Here is a 22,139-nt window from a genome sequence, read left to right as displayed (position 1 = left end):
GCAGCAGTTTTACGTGATCGCCCAAAACTGAACTATTGCAGCAACATATTTTATCAACACATTGTCTTTATATGAAATGATTTAAGTTGCTTCGTTACACTGAGAGTATCTACCTGCAAACTGATCATGTTGACGCTTGTTCTTCTTTTGAATTCTGGAATGGTCTACAGGCCGTTGTTTGAACCAGGAGGGGACTTCTGAAAATGACCTTGGAGTGTGAAAGCCACTGCAAATATTTAATAGTATATGTTCTTGTAGTAAAAGTTGCCAGTTAGTAAAGTCTCTAGGTGAGCACATCCGTACTATAGAACATCTTGTGTAAGTAAATCATTGAGTTGAAATTGGAAGTGTTGGCCAAAATTGTAAGAAAGATCAAAAGTTAACGATCTGTTGACAACGAGATCACTGGAGAGGAGCAAAAGTTCGTATTTAGGGAAGGATGAGGGAAGGAAGTCGGCCGTTTCCTCTCAAAGGAACCATTTGGTCATTTACCTTAAGCGATTTAGGCGAATACTGTACGAAGTGGGAATGTTTATTGTACACGCAGAGAAAAGTGTTGATGTCAAGTACAGCGTTTTGTTGAATGTGCTGGATGACACAACTGAATGTAAGATCGACAATCAATACGTGATAGTAGAATAAACTGGACAGAAGAGGAAGAGACGTCAAAAATGTAACGTATTGTGTTAAAGAAACTCACTGAGCAGTGTTGATCCCCTGCAACTGCTGCAGAAAAGTTTAGAGTTGTGCGTGGATCCAGGCATGGTTTAAATGATTTAATTATGACTGAGTGCCATGCTTACGAGAAACGATCTTCCTTATAGTCTCTGTGGCATTACAGAATGAGAGGGCTGGAGGGATAGGGGAGGGAGTGTGATCAATGACTATATTTCGAGGGGTCTCTAGATACATGATTCGGTGAGATAACAGTCTAAAAAAGGCATCATCGTGATAGCCTCGGTACGGCGACCGTTTTTATTCTGCGAGGATGTCCCATATAGCTACCACATTCCACTGCACTTGTAGGTGTAAGTGCTGCGGTGTTCGTCGCCGCCGTCGAGGAATGTGCGACGCAGCGTGGTCTGTGGTGAGCTGAAATTGTCTTAAAGTCATTGTTCGTCGTTAACTCGGCGATAAAAGGATATCTTCCTGGAAGGTCAGCAGGTGGCAGGTTTATCTGCAAGGCCTGTCCCTGTCCGTGAAGAGTTACGCCGATAGCTGTGTCAGGGCCGTCCGTGTGTGGCAGCGACCAGCATAAGGCCCAGTGTCCGACCGGCCACACACACACTGCAGCCATGGAGGCGGTGCTGGCCGTTCTGGTGGCCACGGCCGCTTTGACGGCGGCGTCTCGCTTCGGAATGCCGTATGGGCGAGCCGCTTCTCCAGGTAACTGCTCTTTCTGCTGTGGCTGCTGCCTGCGTTTCCTTTCAACATTATTGTGCTGTGGGCTTGGCGACCGAGTATGTATGTGATAAAATAATTTAAAATTACTTTCTAATACACACTGATGAGCCAAAAGATTATGACCACCTATTTAATAGCTTTGGAAGGCAGTTCAGGAGCGGCGTGGATTCGACGAGCCGCTGGTAAGCTTGTGGTAACAGATGTCTATGTACAGGTTACGCAGTTACCGTCAGTTCTCGGTCTACAGAGTCCCAGCTGTGTCCACTCGAGTTGAGACTAGATCACTCTGGAAGCCGAGACATGAACGGTAGTTCATTATCATTCTCTTCAAACCACTGTAGCACGGTTATGACCTTATGAAAGACAGATATCCCACTGGAAAGTGCCATCGCCATCGAAGAAGACATCAAGCAAGAAATGGCGCGGGTGGTCCCCAAAGATGATCAATTACCCCAAAACTGTCATGACCCCCACTAGCCTCTGTAGCGCGATCCATGTTTTGAACAGCTCTGACCGTGGGTGACGGCGTACCAGGACACGAAAGTAGACCTAGTGTAATGAGAAACGTGATTCATCCCACCAGACGATGCGTTTTCGTTGATCCACGGTCCAATCTCAATGATACTGTGCCCACTGAAATAGTAACTGACGATTATGTCTACCAAAAATGTTTCGCCTGTTCATACTAGGCCTCTTCAGTGGTCTATAACACAAAGAAAATGATTTAACAGAAATATTTTGATAGGAGTGATGCAGCGATTACATGCAGCTCATTTAACTTATCTAAATGTTTACGAATATAGGGTGCCGCAGAAGGAATTGCCAGTATTCAGGGACATGACAGGAAAGACAATTTGAAGCAAAGAAATTCACTGTTGGATACATTGGCTTCCGAGATAGAACACATTTAATGTACATTACTATTTATTTTATGCATTACTTGATACATTGTCAGGCTTACAAATCCATACATGTACAACTGCTAGTAAACATTAAAACATGCGATTTAATAAGTATTAAATGAAACATAAGTATTTTTCACACATTCATGTCTAAGCATTATCGCACAAGTCACATTACAGTTCTTGTACAGTTCACAATAAATGTTCAAATATATCACCATAAACTTCATTGTGTTTGTGAGCTCTTTGAAGAAAACGTTGTGTTTCATATCTGAGTGAACTGCGCTACCATGATACGACCACGCAATTCATCTCGCGTATTCAGCTTCCTTTTGTACACGTCAGACGTCCTCCAGCCCCATCAACAAAAATCTAATTATGTAAGGTCTGGCGAGGGAGGGAGGGAGGGAGGGAAGGAAATCTTTATTTATTTCGTTTTTAATGTGAACTGTGACTTAGTTTGAATATTGTTCTTCTGTTGTCGCTCTTTTGGTCATTTTGTATATTATGACCTTCTGTGTAAAATATTCTTCCTGAATAGATCATATTGCTTCTCTTTTGCTTTTATGGCATAAGACTGCCATAAAACGGTCAGTTGCAGAAGACCGAGTATTTTCTTATCTGTATGGTAAAACATAATTGGAGCAGCAACTGAGGAAAAATGGCTGCAGATATTAACAATATCCATACTGTCGTTCATCTTCTGTGGGCTGACTCACATAAAAATTAAATATTTCCGGACATGCTGGTTAGCATCAACAGTTTGCTGAAAGACTGGTGTTACAGTGTGGACATCAGACATTGCGTAACAACAGATATTGCGCACCACAACAGCAGTCTTGAGATCATGCAACAACAGTGACATGGATGGTTACGACGCGTGTTCTGTGACATCTGGTCACTAGACACGTCTGCTTCTCTCTCTTGCTCAACTAACGTAAAGGCGCAGCGATGTGCTCGGGACAGAGTACATGAGAGACGCACATGCACAGACATGTGACAGCAACCGACTGGTACACTGAAATCATTGTTTCCAGCATTTTGAATAATGGGAAATGCTCATTTTTTTCAACAAGCGTCAAATCCGTGTCATAAATATTTTTCCGGGCTAGTTTTATTTTTCTTATCCTGTGTTACCACCGGCTGCGTTTCAGGTAATACAGTAAGGCAGAAAACGCACGTGTTAGAGAAGAAGTCTTGCCAGTTGCCAGTGGTGACTATACAAATGGGTATGTCTACGTTTGACATTACCTTCCACCCCTATAATGAAGGCTGTAGTTTTCTCTTCTATTGTCTCCATTCAAAGAAAAGGACTGGTCGGACATAACGGCTTTACAACTTAATTACATACAATTACAAGTTTAATTACCTACAAATTACTCACTCTTACGAAGTCATAAAAGAATGAAATGATTCCAGGTGAAGAAGCAGACTCTAGAACAAATCGAGAGAATTATGTAATCGCTAGCCAGGATCGAATACGTGCATTTCAAAACTTACTTCTGCACTGACAGTAATGTTGGCGCATACCCCGAAAAAAAAGTATAAGCAGTTCTGTAGCATAGAGAAAAACTGATTGCCTCCTTCTAAATTACTGACATCTAAATATGTATAACGGTACTTCTGTGCAACTGTCCAGCATCTCGTCGTCTCGTATAGCGTCGACTTACATTAAAGAAAATTTACTGATGTGCCAGTACACGCAATGTACGCCGTACGCTGCTTAATAGGTTACAAAAAGGCGGGATTGTGACCAAGGGAACGATAGGGTGGGATGTGGAAAAACGTTTCCAACTCTTAGTAGGTCTATGTATCGAGCAGAAGAGAATAGCAAAACAAAAGGTCTACCAATTACTGTATATGCGTTAATTTAAGCAGACGAGGCCAACAGCTGAAGATAAATTAGGTAAAAACCATACAAAGTTATACATTAACCGTAGTTAGAACAATCAAGATTGTAGGTTAACCTAACTAGATCTGTAAGTTAGCATGAAAAACATAGTTTGCTAATCACCGTAAAGATGACAAATTGATTTGCAGACAGGCCTAGTGAAAAGGCTATTACTTATTTAGCTTTCAGCCAAAGCCTCCTTCAGAAAAGAAATCACTCATTCACAGAGCAAGCATATCTCATGCGTAAATGATCGCAATGTCTGGCAGCTCAGAACAGAATGAAACTGCCACGTTGAGCAACAGTCTGGTTCTGGGCAGGGAAGGGGGACGGATGGCAGGGTATGGGTGGGGGGAGAGAGGAGTGGTGTGGAGTGTGCAGGGATTAGATGGAGGCATGTCAAGACTGCCAGGCACAGCATCGGAAGGCTGTGGGGTGAGGGAGTAGGGAGGAGGTGCATGGGGGGAGAGGAAAAGGGGAAGATACTGGAATAGGGGGTGAAGAGTGGATGGATTGACCAGTCGAGTCACTTACTTATCCTGCCCCATCAGAGGATCAGGCCAACTATGAAAGCAGCCACGTCACACACCAGCTCTGCTGCAGTCATAGCACAACTATTTTTATCGATACAACTTCCAACCAGTAGTTCACCAGGAAGAACAGCCGCCACCAAACTATGAACAACAAGCAACTGGACGTAATGTGCTTGATTTCAATGGCCATTGGCATCCTCCCTTCTGCCCTCAGCTTTTTTGAACTGGCCAAATGGGTTTTATCGCAACATATTTCCATTCCTGTAACTATCGTGGCCTCAGCCTATGCCAGTCTACTGTCCTACAACCTCCACCCAACAGTTTCCGCCGTCTGTCCTATTGTCTCCTTCCTATTCACATCCGCTCACCCTCATTGTGTTCCAGCCTCTGCCAACGCAATCACCCACCTTTCCCCTTCCCTGCTCTTCTCCCTTTCCCCTCCCTGTATGACCCCTCCCCACCTCCTTACCCTACGGTCTCCTAGTGCTGCAACTGGCAGTCTTGTTACGCCTCCATGTAGTGCCTGCGCACTCCATCAGACAGCAGTCTTCTCTCCCCCAACCATACCCTACTACCTCTCCCTCTCCTCTCTCCCACTCCACATTGTCACTCAACATACAGTTGCATTCTGGGTCGAGCTGCCAGAGATGGCCATTGTGTGTGCATGAAATGTGCTTGCTTGATGAATGCATGTGTGTTTTATTTTCTGAAGAAGGCTTTGGTTGGAGGCTAAATGCATAAAAATCTTTTCATTGTATCTGTCTGTAACCCAGCGTGTCACCTTTACGGTCAGTAGCAATCTATCCTTTCTAAAATATTGTTGACATTTAAACCTGAAGTTTCCATTGTTTGATTCTGTAGACAGTAATGTTATGCAAACACATTGCCGCCTTTCAACATGTCAATGGATTTTTTATACTATCTAACTTTCCTTTCAGTATATTCATTGAAATGGTATCGTCTGCTGCGAAATGTAAAATGTCTGTTGTATCATTAGTTTTATCCCTTGTGACTTGCACTTGCTGTAGGAGACATGTATACTTCACTCCTGGACCACTACCATTACTCATTGGAATTGATCCTGTTCAAAATGGTTCAAATGGCTCTAAGCACTATGGCACTTAACATCAGATGTCAGCATTTCCCTAGAACTTAGAACTACTGAAACCTAACTAACCTAAGAACATCACACACATCCATCCCCGAGGCAGGATTAGAACCTACGACCGTAGCAGCAGTGCGGTTCCGGACTGAAGCGCCTAGAACCGCTCGGCCACAGCTGCCGGCTGATCCTGTTCTCTCAACCTTCCGCTCTGTCAAGAAGGCGTTTCTTTGCAGGACTACAGTTGCTTTCATTCACGTCGCTATCTTTCCTTACATCGTTATCCTCTTGTACCTATCTCAAAGCATGAACTTGCGAAACAATAATTTCTGCATAGGCTTTTCCAACTGGACTTGCACTGCCAGACACTTTTCTCTGAATGTCAATCACACTTTGTCACTATCCTCTACTGACCTATCTACTGCCAGTGTACGCTCTCTCTCTGCTGGTACTAGGTTTCTTTGTTTCACTCATTTCCTATGTGGAATTGCGACGTGCATCACCTATCGCTACTTTGTTTGCACAACTTTTCATTGGTTTCTGCTCGAAAATATTTTCGATCCTTGGGAAAATCTCTTCGCATCTCTGCAAATTGCAACATCATGCACTCTCATTTTACTGTTGGTTTTCAATCTAACACTTCAGTTAACACGGATGATTCATTTGTTTCTCGAATGAAAACAGAATGATGAGGTATGCTACTACTCTCGCTATAATTCCTTGAAGAACAATTCTACTTCCTGACGCTCCAGTGGAATGTTGCATTGCATTTTTTGGTATAATTCCTGTACCTGACCTTAAAATCATGAAGCACTTTTAATATTTTACTCTGCTATTCTGCCTGACCAATTATATTAAATAAAGACTGTCTCAAGATTACCACAAAATTGAACCAGAACAACACAATGCCGTTACGTGATTCTGAGATAAGAGAAATAGCACAGAATGTCACAAGTGAAATAACATTTGAAATCAGATGCACAACCAGCCGACGTCGTGTTCTAATGGATAGAACACCAGACTCCAGCCGTGGAGCTCGTGAGTTTAATCCCGTGTAGCAAGTGTCTATTTTTACTCGTTCCATTATGTCTCGTACGGCTCCAGGTCCACTCAGCCTGCTGTCAGAATACAGGGTATATTCATAGTGGGTAAAAGGTAGACGTGACGACGGATTCACCATCCACATCCTCCTGGTGCCATGATGAAGGAAAGGCTGCACTCTGTCTCCAGCCAGGCCAGAATTTGATTCATGGATTAACGTCACAGACTTAAGCCGTCGGCACATGGTCCCTGCGTTTGGACGTCACCGTTCAGGGTGCCTGGTTCAACGTACTGCTGATCGCTCAGAAACGACGCGTCTTGTGCATACACTACGTGATCAAAAGTATCCCACTACAAGTACTATGATAGTTAGGCGGAAGGTGAGAGAATTTGGATTTCATGGTCGAGCGGTTGCTCTTAAGGCACACATCACGCCGGTAAATGTCAAACGATGCATCGATTGGTGTAAGGAGCGTAAAAATTGGACCATTGAACAGTGGAAAAACGATGTGTTGAGTGACGAATCACGGTACACAATGTGGCGATCCGATGGCAGGGTGTGGGTATGGCAAATGACCGGTGAACGTCATCTGCCGGCGTGTACAGTGCCAACAGTAAAATTCGGAGACGGCAGTGTTATGGTGTGGTCGTGTTTTTCATGGAGGGGGCTTGCACCAGTTGTTGTTTTGCGTGGCACTATCACAACACAGGCCTACATTGATGTTTGAACCACTTTATTGCTTCCCACTGTTGAAGAGCCATTCGGGGATGGCGATTGCATCTTTCAACACGATAGAGCACCTGTTAATAATGCGCTGCCTGTTGTGGAGTGGTTACATGACAATAACATCCCTGTAGTGGACTGGCCTGCATAGAGTCCTGATCTGAATTCTGTAGAACACTTTTGGATGTTTTGGAACGCCGACTTCGTGCCAGGCCTCACCGACCGACATCGATATCTCTTCTAAGTGCAGCATTCCGTGAAGAATGGGCTGCCATTCCCCATGAAACCTTCCAGTACCTGGCTGAACGTATGCCTGCGAGAATGGAAGTTGTCATCAAGGCTAAGGGTGGGGCAACACAGTATTGAATTCCAGCATTACCGATGAAGAGCGCCACGAACTTGTAAATCATTTACAGCCAGGTGTCCGGATACTTTTGATCAAATAGTCTACGATACGTATTCTCAACGTGGTATACGCGATCGCAGAGCGCTCCAGAGGCAGTTTTAGGCTGTACCTGGCTCGCTCACTACTGTTTACGAAGTGTACAGCCGTTTCAAAATGCACATTTGCTCCCTTGTTAATATGCTAGTCATTCTGTTCTCTCTGTAGTATACAACAGTTAAAGCTTCAACATCTTTGGCATGTCATAAGACAAAATGGAAAGTATCACTTCGAGTCAATAAGGACATCGTCTTATATAAGTTCCATCATGGACAGCGCGATACAAATTTACCAAATTCTCCAAATAAGATAAAAATTATTTCATCATTTCACTTTTGAGTAAAATACTAGGCTAATTCTTAAATTATGCCTGCTCCTATTCAGCAGCAGAATCTTTGCAACATGTGAAATACATAACTTAAAACAAGAAGTGGAAAATATCAAACTGCAAGTAGTGCCAGGTGTCTTGTACGTATATAAACCAACTATACAAAGTCACTTTTCAGGAACAGCGCACTAACATTTATATAACATCGAATTTTTTTAGAATATTCTTTTTTTACACTAATAATAGAATATCAGAACCTATAAGAAAACGCGAAGGGTAATAAAAAAAAAAATTGGTCACCCTGAGACGCGAACCAGCACGCACGAGGAGTTACCTCGCAAGTTTTCAACTCTCCTCAGTGCGCTATTCCCAGCACGAAACGTATGACCATGCTTTGTATCTTTCCATTCCCTGAAAGATTTAGTCGTAAATATGTTATCAACTTTCATTTAACTATAAGATATTGTACCAAGAAAATGGTAGTTCTTATTGATCCTCGGTGTGGTGTTGCCTTGAAACGGCATAACGTAACTGATTTATTTACGTTATTAACCCTTCTATTGCTATTGATTCTGATATGGCAAAAATACAAATAAAAAATCAATGCAGTTGGGAATCGAACACATGTTCACCACTTTGCGGGTACATAAGCAACAATCGTAACAGTTTCTTACCTTGATTTCTTGGAAAGTATGCCTTCGCATACTCGATATAAAAGACGAAATTCTATAATGAGGTAGTGCACGAAACTACCAAAATACAGGTTTTCATATTAAAAACGCGTAATCATGAGTAGAAACAGAACACCCTGTTATCCTCCTCACTTCACCTATGGCCTTAGTTTGTTCCCTTCCCCCATTTCCTGTAACCCTCTCTTCCATTATCGCTACATGAATAGCACATGGCATATTTTAATTTCAGTCATTTTTAATATGTGAGGATATGGCAATTTATTGACGTATGAAACAAGATTTCATAACTAGAGGTGTTAGGGTATTAATCCCATCTGAAGACGATAATCAAGTGCTGAAACCAGTAATGTAAATACTGTAATTTTTAAGTTTTTGTACAAAAATCTAATGAGTCGAATACTTCAGCTTTCAATATGTCAGTTTTAAAAAATTGTATCAAGGATAGTTCCCTAGGTGTTAGATATTACTTTGAGATCCCAGAACGTTGACAGGCGGGCTTTTCTGGATGCAGTAGCATATTTCTTTATCTGACAATCAGTGGACTGTTTGTGGAGTCAAATGATGTTTGAGGTGCCTTCTCACAGTATGTATGCTGGTGGCTGGGACAAACTGGGCCAAATGTACACCAGCAATGAATCACAAAATCATTTGCTGATGTTCCGATCCAGAGCGCAGGTCGTAACATCAGGCCTAAGGAGCATAGCTTTTCTCCTCACTGTCTCAGTATTCTACAAGGTCGTCTTGGGCTTTCTTTTGCGTAAAACCTTTATTTTGCACACTAAAAATGACTCAGTTACCAAGCCTGTTCTAAAACGAAACAGTGCTTAGTTGGCCCATATCGTTCTTAGAACTGCTGCTTATTCATTGCACGTCATCATCCTGAACCACAGGCCAAATCCTTGGAGGCCCTTTCTGCAGATAATGTGATTTGGTGCAGGCTTACCCGTTGCGTCACTGCCTAGCGAGTTGCTTTCTCTTTCTATGACTCTCCCTCACATGCCATACTAAAAGGCCGTATACCAACACACAGCCATCACCACCTGTCACATGAATCGCTCTGTTAATACCTCCGGTGTTTGAAAATAACATGATTCAGCCTTTTTGGTGACAATCAAAGCAAAACACATGGTTTTACTTCGAGAGAAAATAACTGTCGAAGCCCTAACAACAACTTATTGTGTTACAAACTGCCTGTACTAGGAAGTGGAAGCCTAATAGCGGTGCGTGACTCAGTTAACAACAGATCCTCTTCGTTGTACTGCGTCTCACATCCTTAACCTATTAATTTCACCTTCTATTACCAGCGGTGCTGTTGACAATAGAATGCGGTGCAACATATGAACTCTGATTACGAATACTCTGACAAAACTGCACTGGCAGATGTTGGTACACCAGTAAATGAATAGCAAACCAATTTGGTAAAATCGTTATATGTTCCTGAGGGCCCGTGGCTTGGATAGGTGTACATTGGTCATCTCCATTCCTCCGTTACATTCCATACTTGTGTCCATTGCCTCCATGAACCACTGACCTTTCTGTTGGTGAGGTGGCTTACGTGCCTCAGCAAATGCAGGCAACCTTACCACAGATGCAGCCACAACGAAGCTGAGATGGTGAAAAGACGGAAGAAACGTGTGGTGAGATAAAAGAAATTATTCAGGTAGTTAAGGGAGACGAAAGTTTAATAATGATGGAGGACTGGAATCTGATAGTTGTAAAACGAAGAGAAAGAGAGGTTGTAGGTAAATATGGTCTGGGGGAAACAAATGAAAGAGAAATTTGCCTTAGAATTTTACACACAGCGTAATTTAATCACAGCTAAAACTTGCCTTAAGAATCGTGAAAGAAGGATGTATACCTGGAAGAGACATGGACACACCAGAAGGCTTCAGATTTATTTTATATGGTAAGACAGAGATTTAGGATTCAGATTTTAAATTGTAAGACATTTCCACGGGCGGGTGTGAACTCTCACCACAATGTTATGGTTATGAACTGTAGATTAAAATTAAAGAAATTGGAAAAAGATAGTAAATTCAAGAGATGGTACCAGCATAAGCTACAAAATCAGAGGTTGTTGAGAATTACAGAGGGAGCATCAGGCAACGATTGAGTAGACCAGGGGAAAGGAATACAGTAGAAGACGAAAGAGTAGCTTTGAGGAACGAAATAGTGAAGGCAGCAGAGGATCAAATAGGTAAAAAGAAAATGAACAGTAGAAATCCTTGGACAACACAGGAAATACCAAATTTTACTGATGGAAGGAGAAAATATAAAAATGTACTAAATGAAGCAGGCGAATGTGAAATGAGAGTGACAGGAAGTGCAAAATGGCTTAGCAGGAATGGTGTAGGACAATTGTAAGGATTTACAAACACATTTCACAAGGGAAAGATAGATACTTCTTGTAGCAAAATTAAAGAGCTCTTTGGAGAATTGAGAAGAGATGATGAATATCAAAAGATCCTATAGAAAACCAGTCCTATGCAAAGAAGGAAAAGTTGAAAGGTGGGAGGAGTATATAGAAGGACTGTGCAAGGCAGACGAACTTGCCGTATTACAGAAATGGAAGAGGGTGTATGTGAAGACGAGGTGGGGAGTATAATACTGAGAGAAGAATTTGACGGAGCACTGAAAGATCTATGTCGAAACAGGGAATAGACAACATTCCGTCAGTACTACTGATAGCCTTGGGAGAGCCAGCCACGATAAAAATCTTCCATCTGGTGTGAAAGATATATGAGACAAAAGATACACCCTTAGACTTCAAGAAGAATATAATAATTCCAACTCAAAAAAAGACCGAGCGAGGTGGCGCAGTGGGTAGACACTGGACTTGCATTCGGGAGGACGATGGTTCAATCCCGCGTCCGGCCATCCTGATTTAGGTTTTCCGTGGTTTCCCTAAATCGCTCCAGGCAAATGCCGGAATGGTTCCTTTCAAAGGGCACGGCCGACTTCCTTCCCCGTCCTTCCCTAATCCGATGAGCGATGAGACCCATGACCTCGCTGTCTGGTCTCCTTCCCCCCCCCCAAAAAAAAAAAAAAGACTCAAAAGAAGGCAGGTGATGACAGTTGTGAATATTAACGAACCATTAATTTCACAAGTCATGGTTGAAAACACTAACACGAATTATATTAGTGAAGAGTGGGAAAACTAGTAGAAACCGACCTCGGGGAAGATCAGTTTGGACTCCGGAAATATGTAGGAACACTTGAGGCAATACTGCCCCTACAACCTATCTCAGATCTTACAGGATAATGTAATGTATTCGAATTAAATCAGGTGATCCTGAGGAAATTACATTAGGAAATGAGACACTGATAGCTGTAGATGAGTTTTGCTATTTCGAAAGCAAAATACATGATGAGGGCTAAAGTAGAGAGGATATAAAATGTAGACTTGCAGCGCCAAGAAAAGCGTTTCTTAAGAAGAGAAATTTGTTGACATTGAAAGATTTAAGTGATAGGAAATCTTTTCTGAAGTATTCGTATGGAGTGTAGCCATGTCTGGAAGTGAAACATGGACGATAAACAGTTTAGACAAGAAGAGAATACAAGCTTTTGAAGTGTGGTACTATAGAAGAATGCTGAAGATTTGATGGGTAGATCACGCAACCAATGAGGAGGTACTGAATACAACTGGAGAGTAAAGGAATTTGTGTCACAACCCGACTAGAAGATGATTGACACGACACATTGTGAGACATCAAGGGATCACCAATTTAATAATGGAGTGAAGTGTGTGGCGTAAAATCTTCGGAGGAAGACGAAGAGATGATTGCACTAAGCAGATTCAGAAGAATGTACGTTGTAGTACACGTAGTTATTCGGAGATGAAGAAGCTAGCACAGGATAGAGCGGCACGGGGAACAGCACGAAACCAGCCTTCGGACTGTAGACCAGAACAACAACATTCGTTATATCAATTGTACAGAGTTAAAAGTTGTTTAATCAGAATTCACAGAGATAATGCGATCATAACCACTTCTTAACAACACGGCACTACTTCCTCCAACGAAACCGTTACTCGCATATGAATTTACAAGTATAAGCTGACACAACGCTGTTATGCTGTGGTATATGTTTGATGCTCTCTGGCGTGCGGGATTTAAAACCACAACGCCAGGGTAGTTTAGGATCTGCTGGTAATTAATATTCCAGTATTCCGAAAGACAAAAAATTATCTAAATCTACCGTCGTCACGATCAAGAAGTCGGCAGTGATAACACAATCACAACAATGAAACATTAAACAGCTAGAGGAAACAAATCATCACGTGTACCAACATGAGTTGGAGTGAAGGTGCATCGCATGGCACAAGCTTTGCTCGTTATCTGTTCGTCTAACACGTAAGTCAGCGTAACTCGTCCCAAACAGGCCAGGAAGGCCCAACGGTACCGACCGGCCGCCATGTCATCGTCGGCCCACAGTTGTCACTGGGTGGGGATATGGGGCATGTGGTCAGCACACCGTTCTCCCGACCGTACGTCAGTTTCCGAGACCAGAGCCACTACTTCTCAATCAAGTAGCTCCTCAGTTTGCCTCAGAAGGGCTTAGTGCAACCCGCTTGCCAACAGCGTTCGGCAGACCTGATGATCACCCATCCAAGTGCTAGCCCAGCCCAACAGTGCTTAACTTCGGTGATCGGACAGGAACCGGTGTTACTACTGCGACAAGGCCGTTGGCCAAGTCAGCCTAAAATTATGACAAATCAAAATATACACTACTGGAAATGGAAAAAAGAACACATTGACACCGGTGTGTCAGACCCACCATACTTGCTCCGGACACTGCGAGAGGGCTGTACAAGCAATGATCACACGCACGGCACAGCGGACACACCAGGAACCGCGGTGTTGGCCGTCGAATGGCGCTAGCTGCGCAGCATTTGTGCACCGCCGCCGTCAGTGTCAGCCAGTTTGCCGTGGCATACGGAGCTCCATCGCAGTCTTTAACACTGGTAGCATGCCGCGACAGCGTGGACGTGAACCGTATGTGTAGTTGACGGACTTTGAGCGAGGGCGTATAGTGGGCATGCGGGAGGCCGGGTGGACGTACCGCCGAATTGCTCAACACGTGGGGCGTGAGGTCTCCACAGTACATCGATGTTGTCGCCAGTGGTCGGCGGAAGGTGCACGTGCCCGTCGACCTGGGACCGGACCGCAGCGACGCACGGATGCACGCCAAGACCGTAGGATCCTACGCAGTGCCGTAGGGGACCGCACCGCCACTTCCCAGCAAATTAGGGACACTGTTGCTCCTGGGGTATCGGCGAGGACCATTCGCAACCGTCTCCATGAAGCTGGGCTACGGTCCCGCGCACCGTTAGGCCGTCTTCCGCTCACGCCCCAACATCGTGCAGCCCGCCTCCAGTGGTGTCGCGACAGGCGTGAATGGAGGGACGAATGGAGACGTGTCGTCTTCAGCGATGAGAGTCGCTTCTGCCTTGGTGCCAATGATGGTCGTATGCGTGTTTGGCGCCGTGCAGGTGAGCGCCACAATCAGGACTGCATACGACCGAGGCACACAGGGCCAACACCCGGCATCATGGTGTGGGGAGCGATCTCCTACACTGGCCGTACACCACTGGTGATCGTCGAGGGGACACTGAATAGTGCACGGTACATCCAAACCGTCATCGAACCCATCGTTCTACCATTCCTAGACCGGCAAGGGAGCTTGCTGTTCCAACAGGACAATGCACGTCCGCATGTATCCCGTGCCACCCAACGTGCTCTAGAAGGTGTAAGTCAACTACCCTGGCCAGCAAGATCTCCGGATCTGTCCCCCATTGAGCATGTTTGGGACTAGAAGCGTCGTCTCACGCGGTCTGCACGTCCAGCACGAACGCTGGTCCAACTGAGGCGCCAGGTGGAAATGGCATGGCAAGCCGTTCCACAGGACTACATCCAGCATCTCTACGATCGTCTCCATGGGAGAATAGCAGCCTGCATTGCTGCGAAAGGTGGATATACACTGTACTAGTGCCGACATTGTGCATGCTCTGTTGCCTGTGTCTATGTGCCTGTGGATCTGTCAGTGTGATCATGTGATGTATCTGACCCCAGAAATGTGTCAATAAAGTTTCCCCTTCCTGGGACAATGAATTCACGGTGTTCTTATTTCGATTTCCAGGAGTGTATTTTTGCACTTGATTAGACGTATCAAGTTAACATGAATAAAAGTAAGTTGATCATGCCATGGATATGGGGCTGACGTTGGCTGCACGTCCGACTCTTTCAACACCAGCCACATCCTCCTTGAACAATGGCGTGCCACCCCCACTGCTAGCCGTTCTGTGCTGCAAAGACGTCAGACCATTCACGTTAAGATTATTGATGTTTCTCATACTATAATGGCATAAACAGATGTGTCCAGTGAAGGCACTTTCAGAGCGATACATGACATAATTCCTCCTTCTTCCTAACTCTGAAAGCCCGTAATTTCACGATGGACTATTTTTCCTTTCTTGTTCTGCATTTCTTGGACCAGGCTACCAGCTACCAGACCGTAGCTGATGTGTCTGTCCCTGCAGACTAAGCCATATTTTTATGTTCGTCACTCTCAGTATTCTTACTCCAGCCTTCCAGAATTTGAGATGCCGCAATCTGCACTTCCATTGTGTTTACTTGGATTTTTGTGTGCATCTACTCCTTCCACTGTGACAATGGCTGCTCACGTCTTCATGAATCCAGATCATTAAACTCAGTTAAAATTTGAAAATCTCGTGAGCCCTAGCTCGAATCACGATGCTGTTTTCACCAATCTCACTTTCATACACTCTCACATCCATCTGTATATGTTTCCAGCTGATTCCTTATCTCCGTCTACCAAGTTATTAATACTGGGATGGGTGTCTGATGCCGCGCCTCAACCTGACGCAAAATAAATTTTGGAATTTGAAACTCAGCTGATAATAATGTCAATGAAATTCTTAGAAGCTTGAATCAAAGGATCTTATATCAGAAGTACTAGCTGGAGGGAATGTGTGTACGCACGTGAGAGAGCTCCTACTATGAAAGACATGTGTCTGTTGTTATATAGATGATGTAAACGTTATTGTACGACCACTTCAAACACAACATTTACTAAGCGCCCGACAGCTCCGTTCTCAGGAAAGGAAATATACAATGATGTGACAATTTTCGTAGGATATCTCGCAATATCGTGTCGAAACTCCTTTTGCCCGACATAGTGCAGCAGCTCGATGTGGTATGGACTCAACAAACCGTTGGAAGTCTCGCGTCGATGTAGTGAGCTATATTGCGTTATGGCCACCCATAATTGCGAAAGTGTTGCTGGTGCAGGATTTTGTGCATGAACTGAGCTCACAACAATGTCGTGTAAATGTTCGATGGTATTCTTGTTGGGGATCAGAGTGACAAAATCATTCACTCAAATTGTCTGTTCTTCAAAGCAATCGCTAACCATTGTGACATGGCGCATTGTGATCCACAAGCATTCCATCGTGGGTTGGGAACGTCAATTTGATGAATGGCTGCAAATGGTCACAGGGTAGCTGAACATAACCATTTACAGTCAATGATCGGTTCATTTGGTCCAGAGGACCCAGTCTATTCCATGTAAACACAGCCCACACTATTATGGAGACATCACCAGCTTGCACAGTACTATGTTCACAACTTTGGTCCGGCCGTTGGGGGTGGCCGAGCGGTTCTAGATGCTTCATCTGGAACCGGGCGACCGCTCCAGTCGCAGGTTCGAATCCTGCCTCGGGCATGGATGTGTGTGATATCCTTAGCTTTGTTAGGTTTAAGTAGTTCTAAGTTCTAGTGGACTGATGACGTCAGATGTTAAGTCCCATAGCGCTCAGAGCCATTTGAACCATTTGAACAACTTGGGTCCATGACTTCGTGGAGTCTTGCCGCATTCGGACACTACCATAGCTCTCCCAACTGATATGGGGGCTCATCTGACCAGGTCATAGTTGTCAGTCATCTAGTCCAGCCGATATGGTGAGGAACCCAGGAGAGGCACTGCAGGCAATGTCGTGTTGTTAACAAAGGCACTCGGGTCGGTTGTCTCCTGCCATAGCCCATTAATTCCAAATTTCGCCAAACAGTCGTAACAGATACGTTCACCTTACATCACCCATGGATCTCTACGGTCATGTTGCCTATCTGTTAACATCTCTACGCTAACGCCACTGTTCTCGGTCATTAAGCGATGGACTTCGGTCACTGATTTGTACCTGGTAAGAGGGTATGCCTGAAATTTGTGTATTCTCGGTATAGTCTTGACACTGTGGGTTTTAGAATATTGAATCCCCTAACGATTTCCGAAATGGAATGTCTGATGGGTCTAACTTCAACAACCACTGCGTGTTAAAAGTCTGTTAATTGCCATCGTGAAGCCATAATGACGTCGGAAATTTTTTCACATGAATCAGCTGTGTACAAATGACAGCTCCGCCACTGCACTGCCTTTACACACTTTGTGTGCGCGATACTATCACCATCTGTATATGTGCATATCGCTGTGACGTTTGTCATCTCACAAGGGAAACTCCCCATCGCGCCACCTTCAGATTTAGCAGTAAAATTGCTCAGAGACTAGCCTGTCAAAAACTGAACCAATGAAGCATGAAAATAAGAATAAGGCGTATTGAACTGGAGAAAAGATGCAAAGCAGAAACAGTGAACATACCAAGCTCAAGACGTGCAACATCGAGCGACTCCTGAGAACCACATCGAGGCTGTATGGTCTCGGTGTTGGACCGCAAAACGGGTGATCTGTATCCATACCTCTCTCTTCCTCCATTTTTTTCCGAATATTTATGAACTGCCAGATCAGTCATTGGCACGATTGTTCTCCTTCTGTAGTCTCGAAAATTGTCATACTATACATTGCTTATAGCATATGATTCATATGGTAAGAACATTGAGCTGTGTTGCGGCTCACATTGGTGCCATTGGTAGGCTGGCATCGAGTAATCGGGATAGTCGCATCTCGTTTTCTTCTTGTGTTTACAGGCGCCACTACATTCGCTAGCGTTGTCTGTCTGCGAGTGGCAGCAGCAGCAGTTATCGATATCTAGTACGGTGGTACTATCTTTGGAGGGATGTCAAGTGTTTTCGGGGTCGGAGTGTGTCGGGGAGTTCAGTTGGGACAGAGGAGCAGGGAGGAGCAGTGTGGACCGGCCGCGCGGGGGGGGGGGGGGGGGGGGGGGCGGCATGCAGGCGCTGCCACATCAAGGGGCTACAGTTGCGAGGGCCACAACCTCGTTGTCCACCAGACCCAGAGAGTTTGAGCTGAGTGAACATTAACCCAGTAGTGAAGCCTACTACCCTCAATAGGCTGGCCCCTTATTGCCAACTCACAAATGAGGTGGCCCTTCCGCAACAGGCTGATCCCGGGTCACTGCCTCACTGCCATTAGAATCGGTCACCTGAAACAACAAAATAGCAAAGACAAATATGTGTAACACTGGCAGAGTTACAATTTGAACCAACGGTAACTGTAATGGCAATATTACAATCATAATCACGCTCTGCTACCACTGAGACCTGGGTTATTAGGGGAAGGCATGATTCAGTGTGGATAGGGCCGTAATCAGATACCGTTGGTTGTTCAGTCTTTTTATAAATCACGTACACCTTATTTCGAAACAATTGCAAATAAAGTTGACAATAAGCAACAACTATCAGATCTGAGTTTAATGAGACAATGTCTAATTAAATTTTTTTTAAACAAGTTGCTCTCACGGCTGAAGGCCTTATTGACCAGAAATTCAAATTGTCTCTCGGCTGAAGGTCCCAACTCAAAAAACAATTTGACGGATGAAGACCTGGATAGCAAATTCTTAAGAACCAGTTTAAGTTCTCCAGGAGATACTAAAATATTTTTAAAGACAACCATCAAAATTTCACTACTAAGAGACAATATCCAATTAAAAATTCTTAAGACCAACTGCATCCACGGTTGAAGGCCTTATTGACAAGAAATTCAAATTATTTGTCGGCTGGAGTCCCCAATAGTAATAACTCAAAAAACAATTTGACAGCTGAAGGCCTGGATAGCAAATTCTTGAGAAGCAATTAAACTTCTGAAAGCGATATTTCAAGAACGATCATCAACAATTCAGAGTTAAGATATTTTGTCTGATTAAAATTTCTTAAGACAAATTACACTCACGGCTGAAGGCGTTATTAACAAGGAATTCAAACTGTTTGTCGGCTGAAGGCCCTAACAGTAATAAATCAAAATTAAAATATTTTTGTTAAAAAATTTCTGACCAAACCAAGAGAGAAGTGGACCTCAGACAGTGCTCCAAGGATCGACTTGAGAAAGTCGCTCAACTTTGTAAACGATGAGGCAGGCAGCCAAGAGTTGTATCCACTTAAGCGGATGGTAACTCAAACCAGTGACAGTTTAAACGCAGACCAACACTCTTGCATAATCTACCTAACGTCTGATAGCCAATACAACGATGAAATAACCGAGGCAAGGCGGAACTGGCAGACAGCACTGCATCTTCAGAATCCAGTGCTTAGAACATCCAGAAGCAGAAGGAAGCACTATGACCAAATTAGTCCAAAGGAAACAAAATATCCGAACCACAATCAAGGAGGCTATTGAACTACATGCCTTACCGGACAGCAGCGGCAAGTGCGACGAAAATACACTAACCTCCAGCTCAGGTGACGGGGGCGTTAATGGCCACTAGGCAGAAAAAATACTGCTGGTTGAACCTCACCAATAATAACACAAGGAATTCAATGATTAATAATAAGAAGTGGAAGACAGCTAATAAATTTGGCCAACTCCAAACACTCCACTCGTTGCTCTTCATCTCAGCGACCCTGTGAGCAGCAATGTGTGAACAAACGGCGTGATCTCAAAATAGTGGAGGTTCCACTACTGGGTTAATGTTCACTCAGCTCAAACGTCCTGGGTCCGGTGGACAAGGAGGTTGCGGCCATCGCAACTGCAGCCCCTCGATCCGGCAGTGCCTGCGTGCTGCCAGCGGTCCAGGCATGTCCTCGCATTGCCTGACCTCACTGCTGCTCCGTCCCAACTGAACTCCCTGACATACTCCAAACTGGAAAACACTTGACGTCCCTCCAAAGATAGTACCAGCGTACTAACCGCTGCTGCTGCCACTCACGAACAGACAATGCTAGCAAACATAGTGGCGCCAGTAAACACAAGAAGAAGACGACACGCCACTATACCTATTACATGATGCCAACCTACCAACGACACCAATGTGAGCCGCAACACGACTCAGATATATTACCATCGGAAGTAAATGTTATGAATAGTGAGAGTATGCTTGATGCCTCGTAGACCTCTCATAGAGGTGTAAGCTATGACACAACGAAGTAAAATAAGAGTCAAAGCTTCCAAAATGTAACGGAAGAGGCATAACATGTGGTACTTGTGTAGGGCAAATAGGAGGTACTTATATCGGGAAGTCCTTTCATTACACGTCGCTGTTGCAGACGGACGTTACATCACGATACAGACACACATCTGAATACAGCGAACAGACATGTCACAGACCGGAAGGCCAGTTCATAATTTTGTGCTAAGAAAGTGGGGCGTGAGTGAGTTTTGAACCCAGATTTCTCTCTAAGCAGTCCAACACCGTGACCACGTGACCACGAGGCCACAGTCGATTACAGTCTCTCGACGTTGCAGATGTTGACATTTGACCGTCCATTGTTTCCATTTTGCCTCTTTTTCGCACAGTTCAGTACACCTTCTTCCTGTTTTCGTGCTCCATCTTTGTTCAGTTTTTGATGGGCTGTCCAATGGCCCGTCTCACCACTAAATGTGAGGGGGCTGAGATGGGGAGTTACCGTTGTCAGTGTGTAGTGTGTTCCTCTTCAGCCTTTGCCTCCGGGTTGCAAACAAAAGGGTAGGCGGCCGGTGTTGTCGGTTGCAGACGCGCCGGAGGGGTGCTGCCAGGACGGGGTGCCGGTGTGCTCGCAGCTGAGCCGGCGGCTGCGGATCCCCGACCTGGGCTGCGAGCTGCTGTGCCGCGCCCAGGGACACCTCGGCTCGCTGGGCTGCAGCTACCGCGCGCCAGTGCCCGCCTGCGGCTGCCGCAACGACGCCGCCCCCTCCACGGCGCCGCCTCCAGAGGCGGAGGCCGACTCCGCGGCGCAGCCGGAGCTGCGCATGCTCGGCACCAGAGTACCGGACCTCAGAACTCTGCCGCGCACGAGATTCTAATAAGGAACGTCGTCTTGTACCTGGCAGCATATATGTCGTCAAATGACAAAACTTATTTCATACGTTCAAATAACTTACGGGTTTGCTGCCGGGTGACGTCGTCGAACACCGCCGATATTTCGACAGGAGCACACCCTGCCATTCTCAAGGCACAAATGCAAGGAAGAAAAAATGTGCAAGCAAATTTAATACCTCGGTTCATAGAGGAGAAACAAGGAAGACACCACACACAGAACAAGTGTCAACACAACCAAAGATAACCAACATCAGAAATATCGCTAGTTACTATTAATCAACAGGTGGGGTAGCACTAACTCTGTCCCTCTGTTTTTTGATGAGAGACAGAACCGGATTCCAAACAGCATTTAAACAAAATCCTCCATTCTGTTAATAAGGTTGCTTGATAGTCTGATTTCAACAGCTTCCTTAATAACACTATCCCAATAGCTTGACGTGCAAGCCAGAATCTCCGTGTTGTTGTATTCCATAGGATGACCGGTGTCAAGGCAATGTTCGGCAATAGCGGATTTGCTCGGCTGTTGTAAGCGTGTGTGACGCTTATGTTCAATACACCGGTCTTCCACAGTCCTGATTGTCTGGCCAATATGTGACATGCCACAACTGCAAGGAATACGATAGACCCCAGCCTTACGCAAACCAAGATCATCTTTTACGGACGCCAACAGGGCCTTAATCTTAGAAGGTGGTCGAAAAACACATTTCACATCATATTTCCGCAAAATGCGGCCAATTCTGTTGGAGATGCTTCCTGCGTAAGGCAAAAAGGCCGTAGACTTAGGTGCCACTTCGTTGCTATCGTCACTCACCCGTTGCACAGAAGGCTGATGGGGCAACGCACGTTTGATCTGCCTCTCG

General features: G+C 44.7%; 1 protein-coding gene across 1 annotated transcript; it reads left to right on the top strand.

Annotated features, from left to right (window-relative positions):
- Positions 1–1,243: 1,243 nt before the first annotated feature.
- On the top strand, positions 1,244–21,499 carry LOC126416642 (uncharacterized). The gene is made up of 2 exons (XM_050084431.1): positions 1,244–1,386; positions 20,974–21,499. Exons 1-2 carry the CDS (start codon positions 1,296–1,298, stop codon positions 21,261–21,263), a joined length of 381 nt encoding a protein of 126 aa, XP_049940388.1. The 5' UTR covers positions 1,244–1,295; the 3' UTR covers positions 21,264–21,499.
- Positions 21,500–22,139: the final 640 nt, after the last annotated feature.

Source organism: Schistocerca serialis, chromosome 8 (genome assembly GCF_023864345.2).
Source record: "Schistocerca serialis cubense isolate TAMUIC-IGC-003099 chromosome 8, iqSchSeri2.2, whole genome shotgun sequence".
NCBI lineage: Eukaryota > Metazoa > Arthropoda > Insecta > Orthoptera > Acrididae > Schistocerca > Schistocerca serialis.
This window is presented reverse-complemented; position numbering and strand designations above follow the sequence as displayed.